General features: G+C 38.5%; 1 protein-coding gene across 1 annotated transcript in view; it reads left to right on the top strand.

Moving 5' to 3' along the window:
• Window positions 1–7,149, top strand: part of CNTRL (centriolin) — a 119,076-nt gene extending 111,927 nt beyond the window's left edge. The window contains exons 39-42 of the mRNA XM_042780385.1: window positions 3,304–3,573; window positions 3,752–3,814; window positions 5,204–5,413; window positions 7,090–7,149. Coding sequence (XP_042636319.1) covers window positions 3,304–3,573; window positions 3,752–3,814; window positions 5,204–5,413; window positions 7,090–7,149 — 603 coding nt within the window. The remainder of the gene's footprint in view (window positions 1–3,303; window positions 3,574–3,751; window positions 3,815–5,203; window positions 5,414–7,089) is intronic.

The raw sequence follows: 7,149 nt of genomic DNA, 5'->3' as shown, positions 1-7,149 counted from the left end.
TTTTTATTTTTGCTTTTCATAATTCATAAAATAGTTTGAAACTTTCATGGTTACAAATATATATATATATACACATACATACATACATATACATACACACACACACACATATATACATTATATATACAGATATATATATATATATATATATATCTGTATATATATATTATATACTACACTTTGGTTATCCCTTCATCTGTTCATGGACACTCTGGACTATTGTGAATATTGTTGCAGTGGACATTGGAATACAAGTATCTGTTTGAGTTCCTGGTTTTGAATAGATACCTTAGAATTAAATTGCTGGGTTACATGGTAACTCTGTATTAACTGGACAATCTACTTCCGTAAAGATTTACCACCTTGGAAACGCAAAAGGGATTGCTGTGAGTTGGAATTGACTCAGTGGCAGTGAGTTTGGTTTGGTTTTTTATAGTAACTTTTCGAGGAACTGCCAAACTGTTTTCCACAGTGGCTGTACCATTTTACATTTCCACCTGCAGTGGGTGGGGGTTTTAGTTTCTCCACATTCTCTCCAACACTTGTTATTTTCCATTTTTCTGTTAATAGCCGTCCTAGTGGAAGTAAAGTGGTATCTTGTGGTTTAGGTTTGCATTTCCCTAAGAGCATCTTTTCATGTGCTTATTGGCCATGTGTATGTCTTCTTTTTTGCCCATTTTTAAATTGGATTGTTTGTCTTTTTGTTGTTGAGTTTTACTAATTCTTTAATCTTATCAGATACATGATTTGCAAATATTTTCTCCCATTTTTGATGGTGCACTTTGATGCACATGAGATTTTTATTTTGATGAAGTCTTAATTATCTAATGTATTTTTATGCAGGTAATGTGTGAATTACATGTTTTTTGGGTTTTTGTTTGTTTGTTGCCAACTGTGCAACCCTTCCTGCACACTATTTTCATGAGCATGCTATGCCAATTTCCATGCATTCTATGTTACGTGGGTGCATTATTTGCAAAAAAAAAAATATATGGTAACTTGTCTTTTGTTGTTTGTACTTTTGATGTCATAATGAAGAACCTATTGTCAAAAACAGTGTCTTGAAATGTTACCCCTATGGTTTATTGTAAGAGTTTTATGGGTTTGGTTCTTATAGTTAGGTCATTGATCCATTTTTAGTTAATTTTTTATATGGTGTGAGCTGTGGGTCCAACTTCATTATTTTGCGTGTGGCAATCCAGTTGTCCCAGCACCATTTATTGAAGACACTGTTTTTTCCCCACTGAGTGGATTTAGTACCCTTGTTGAATTCACTTGGCCATATATGTATGGGTTTATCTGTTCATTCTGTTCTATTCGTCTACACGTCTGTCCTTACAGATATTGTTTGGATTACTGTACCTTTGTGTAGTATGCTTTGAAATCAGGGCATGTGAGTCTTCCTACTTTGTTGTTCTTTTTCGATTGTTTTTGGCTGTTTGGGGTTCCCTACAATTTGATGTATGAATTTGAGGACCAGCTTTTCCATTTCTGAAAAAAAACAGTGTTGGAATTTTTATAGTGATTGCATTGGGTCTGTAGATTACTTTGCATAGTATTCATACCTTAGCAATATTAAGTCTTCCAGTTCAGGGACATGGTACTTTTCCATTTATTTAGGTCGTCTTTGATATCTTTCAGCATGTTTTTTATAGTTTTCATTGTACAAGTCTTCATAAAGACTTGTTTAAATTTATTCCCAAGTATTTTATTATTTTAGATGCTAGTGTAAATGGAGTTGTTTTCTTAATTTCCTTTTCACAGTGTTCATTGCTGTTGTGTAGAAACCCAACTGATTTTTGTGTGTTGATTTGTACCCTGCTGGTTGGCTAAATTCATTTATTAGCTCTAGAGCTCTGGTAGTGTAGTGACTAAGGCATTTGACTGCTAACCAGAAGGCTGGTGGTTCAAACCCACCAGCCACTCCTCAGAAGGAAGATTGGGAAATCTACTTCCATAGTGATACCACCTTGGAAACCCAAGTAGGGGCTGCTATGAGTCGGATCCAACTCGACAGCAGTGAGTTTGGTTTTTTTGAGTTTAGTAGCGTTCTTGAGGAATCTTTGGGATTTTCTACTTTGGGGATCCTATCATCTGTGAATATAGATAATTTTACTTCTTTTCCAATTTGGATACCTTTTCTTGGCAAATTGTTTTGGCTAGAACTTCCGGTGTAATGTTAACTTAGTGGTAAAAGTGAGCATCCTTCATCTTGTTTCTGATCTCAGGGGAAAAGTTTTCAGTGTTTCACATTGAATATGATGTTTAAAATACACTTCTAAAATTCTGTTAAGTTCAGCAAGCTAATTATGTAAGTTTGTTGAAGAAAAGGCGGTAATTCTTTGGCATAAAATTGTATCCCATCTCAAAGAACTGTGTTGAATGTTAGATTGTATTCCAGATATAAGAGCTAGATCTCAAGGCAAGGAAAATGGCTCCAGGGGAAACATTGATATATTATGTGATGTAGTGCCTAAGGCACTCGACTGCTAACCAGAAGGCTGGCAGTTCAAACCCACCAGCCACTCCTCGGAAGGAAGGTTGAGTAATCTACTTTTGTAGTGATGCTGCCTCAGAGACCCAAGAAGGGGTCACTATGAGTTGGGTCCAACTTGATGGCACATAACAACAACAACAACATTAGCACTTTAGGAAGTCCATAGACTGCCCAAGCCACCAGATTCTTCACCTATAAAATAAAAGCATATTTGACCAGATAATTTCTAAGGACCCATCTGCATCAGCATTTATAATCTACATCATTTATGACTTGTGACTTGTTTCAGTAAATGGCCCTTTTCAGTAAATGGCTCTTTGGAGCTTTAACTGCTTTGGTTGCTATTTATTGGTTACCATCAGGTACTTCATATAAATTCTTATTCAGTTCTCACATATCTTGGGGGAGGGTATTATTTCCATGTACCAATGAGATAACAGAGATTCTGAAGTTAGCTAACTTGCCCCAAGTCATACTGGTAATGTTTACTGGGAATAAAATTGGAATCTAGCTCTGCCGTCCAGAGACTAACTTTATCTGTAGAGTAATACACCTTCAAGAAACACTAGGCACATGCTTTGCTAAACTGGAGTTGCTTAATCAAGATACCAGTAAAATCAATTACCTGGTAGCTTATAGGTATTTGAGTACTTGAATAATTCCAAGTTTTCACAGTCCCAATAATCACAGTAGTTGATGCTTGTAGGTCTTTAAAGATATATGACACACTACACAGCTCAATTCCAGTTAAGTCCCTAACTTTACCCAGTGGACTATACTATGTGACTCTCTCTCACTCTTTTAAGATGGCAAGCCAAAAAGATTTGGAGAGAAGACAAATGGAAATCAGTGAAGCAATGAGGACACTTAAATCTGAGGTGAAAGATGAAATTAGAATGAGCCTTAAGAATCTCAACCAGTGTCTTCCAGAACTGCCAGCAGAGCTGGAAGCTATTTTTGAAAGAAATGAAAACTTAGGAGAGTTGGAAAGCTTGAAAGAGAACTTTCCATTCACCTTGAGTGAAACACCATCACTCTTTGAAGAGAAACTGAACTTTTCCCAAGTTCACATAATGGTAAGGGTTTATCCTACTATTCTTTGGGCTATGTACAAGGAAAATTTGGGTTTTTGAAAGATTGGTTCACACCCTTCCCCAGATAAGCTTGCAGGGGGAGAACAGATTTGAGGATGGTAGGTTAGGAGGAGGGAAAGACTGGTTGGTTACTGATATATCCCTTTTCCCTATGAAAAAGGATGAACAGTGGCGTGGGGAAGCACTCCGAGAGAAACTGCGTCATCGTGAAGATCGACTCAAGGTTGGTTGTTTTTTTTTTTTTTTTTTAAATAACAATATGAGATACTTGGCACATTGCGAAGAGTGAGAGAAATCTCTTCTCCTCACGCCCTGCCCTCCTGCTGACTCCATTGCAGCACTGACAGCACTTTTCTAGATCACGTGGTGGCAGCTCAGAGAAGCTGGCATCACACAGTCAGTCAGCGGCAAGGGCAGTGTTCTTTCGCTTGTGTAATATGCTTCGCCTCAGCTAAAACCGGTGGAGCCTAAGTATTTGGGACAGGAAATAGAGATACAATGATAAAAGGAAGATCACAGGCCAGTGGTTGGGGGAGTGGTTGGGAATATTGGAAAAGCAAACTTGGGCGTCAGATCAAGTAATTTGGCCCAGAACACACTGCGTTTGAGAGCTCTATTGGCCTTCAGGGATATATATCTGTAGGCAGTTGAAAATAGGAGTCTGGGATTTTAGTAGTCAGCATTGATCTTAAGAAGGGGCTCTGGTTGTGTAGTGGTTAAGGCATTTGGCTGCTTACCAAACGCTGGTGATTCGAATCTATCAGCCACTCTGAGGAAAAAAAAAATGAGGCAGCCTGCTTCTGTAAAGATTTATAGCCTTGAAAATCAAATGGGGGTCCTTATGTATTAGAATCAGCTGGATGTCAGTGAGTTTGGTTTTGGTTTATTGACTTGAAATTTAGGTGTTAACATAAAGATTCCAGAGTAGTTAGGGTAGGATTTGAAATATAAGAGTGAGCAAGATCATCTACAGAGCAAATGTAGAAGCAGCAGCTAGGACCTGAACATTTAAATGTTGTTATAATTAATTAATTAATTTAAAACTTAATAGCCTCTCCAGCCACGTAAGGCTGTTTAAATTTTAAATTAATTATAATTACACTTAAAAATTTATGTTCCTCAGGTGCTACAATTCCATCATCAAGAAAGTTCTGTTGTACAGCACTGCTGTGGACTTTTTTGAGAAGATCATTTCAAGGGAAAGCTAGAAAGTAGACTGGGGTTGATTAAATAAATAAATACAAAGTGAGGTGACACTGAAGATATGAAGCATAAACTCATCTTCTAAATCATGGCAGAAAAAGAAGAGAGAGATGAAGCAGTAATTTAAGGGAGAGAAAAGGGATACAGAAATTGTAAGCATCGTTACAAGTGGAGAGGACGGACTGAGTTAAAGGCCCAATTAGTGACAACAGAGAGTGGTGAAAGTTGATGCTTTGAGATTATCCATCTGGTACCTCCCACAGTATTTTTTTTAAGACATGATCATTTTCAGCAACCATTCCTACTTTCTGGTAGTGAAATCTGCCTATCAGATGTTAAAAATGAGGAAGCTGAGTAATAGATCTGGTGTATTTCTTTTGTGTAAAACCCTGAATTATAACGTTTTCAGGCTCAACTTCGACGCTGCATGTCCAAACAAGCAGAAGTGTTAATTAAAGGAAAGCAGCAGACAGAAGGCACTTTGCACAGTTTGAGGAGACAAGTTGATGCTTTAGGGGAATTGGTCACCAGCACCTCTGCAGATTCAACTTCCTTGTCGCCCAGTCAGTCTCAGCTGGAGTCTTCTCTTGCTGAAGACTTTCAACTTGGACAAAACCAGGTAAGAGGAAGCTACTGAGGGTTTTGATACATTAGAGTAGTGGAAGGCTTTGTGGTGTTTTCTAGAATAGACTTAGAACATAAATCCCACCTTCCAGTCTCTGGAACTTGTCTTAAGAAAGACTTGAGTTTTTTTGAGGTCCCAATGTAGAAGGAAGGGTATCTGGTGGCACAGTAGTTAAAGCATTCCGCTGCTAACCAAAAGGTTGGCAGTTTAAACCCACCCAGCTGCTCCACAGGAGATGAGGCAGTCTGCTTCCAGAAAGATTTACAGTCCTGGAAACTCTGGGGGCAGTTCTGCGCTGTCTTATAGTCAGAATCCATTCGATGGCAGTGGAATGCAGGGGGCTTGGGAAGTACACTAGAACTGGAGAGTGGATGACTTGTCACGGATCTAGTTAAGTCCATTAAGGTTCTCCACTTCCAGATTTCTTTGTTGTCTCTTTGGTCATTAGACCTGTGAGGCCAATTTGATAGTCCGCTTAGTTTGTCTTCCTGTTTCTTGGGGAAAGAGGATAGTCTTTGCCTCCTGTTAATTCCTCTTAACTCTGAAAAACAACTCTGAATTTTACATAAGGTATTCTGTGTGAAACTTAAGTTAGTAAACTAATTTAGGAAGAACATGAAATAAACTCATGAAACAGGTAGAGAGTAACTTGGTATTACTGACAGATTATAGCTGCCATTTTTTTAGCTAACTGTGTGTAAGTATTATGCTAAAAATTTTACATATATTATCTCATTTAATCTTTACATACCTGGGATAAGGTAACTGTATAAAATAATAAATGATTTGGTCAAGGTCACCACAAATGACAAAACCAGGACTTAGGAGCTAATCTATGTTCTTTACAGTATATTACAATGATTGACCCACAAGGAACATTCAAGGACAGTTGCCTCTGTTGATAAGCTTCAGGAGGGCAAGCAATTTAGGTCACAGCTAATTAGAAGCAAAGATTTGAATATGGTTACCTAACACGTTCTGTGGTGGAACCCAAGTCAGGTAAAGGCCAAAACCATCATGGGCCGTGAGACGGGGCTTAATGCTTTTGTGACCCATGGGACATACAGTGCCCACTTACATTTTCCACCTCTGGGGTTGAGTACGAAGTTGCTATCCAACTTTTAGTGCATGCTGCCTTCTGGTAGGGGCCTGTACAACTCTCAAGAAACAGGCTTAATTTCACCAACCTCAGTACCAGAGACCTGTTGGTATATATGTGTCCTACTATTTCTATCAAAAAACATTACCTCTTTTTTTTTTTTTTCATTTTGTTCACAATAACTTCCATTACTGGAAACATGGCTTTAACAAAAAATTCCAAGAAGGATATAGTTCTGTTAGTAAAGGGTTAAGGAAGAGAGAGGCACCAAGCATTGAAAAACTGGTGAGCTTTTGGGGGTGAGATAGCCCCGAATAGTGGAAGAAAGTGTATAGTCAACTTTGAGCCACGTTCAGTTATCAGCTCAGGTGGCATCTGGAAGGGTGAGTGCAGATGCTCCAAAGGCAAGAGGAAAGCAGGAGGTGTTAGGGCACAGTGGGGAAGAGGTCGAAGTGTTAAAACCGTTTCACAATCTAGTTTGTAAGCCAGGCCTGTGTGAGATAAAAAGCCTCTACTGTGTTGGAGTTAGGGGACTGGTTTTTAAGTCTAACTTTTTATCTTGTCTTTTCAGAGCTCCTTCCACCAAGTTCTACCAGCTCTTTCAGAATCACTAGACAGTTACCTACACTGA

The sequence above is a fragment of the Orycteropus afer genome, unplaced genomic scaffold (genome assembly GCF_000298275.1).
Source record: "Orycteropus afer afer isolate SDZICR_OR568_19922 unplaced genomic scaffold, OryAfe1.0 scaffold00037, whole genome shotgun sequence".
Lineage (NCBI taxonomy): Eukaryota > Metazoa > Chordata > Mammalia > Tubulidentata > Orycteropodidae > Orycteropus > Orycteropus afer.
This window is presented reverse-complemented; position numbering and strand designations above follow the sequence as displayed.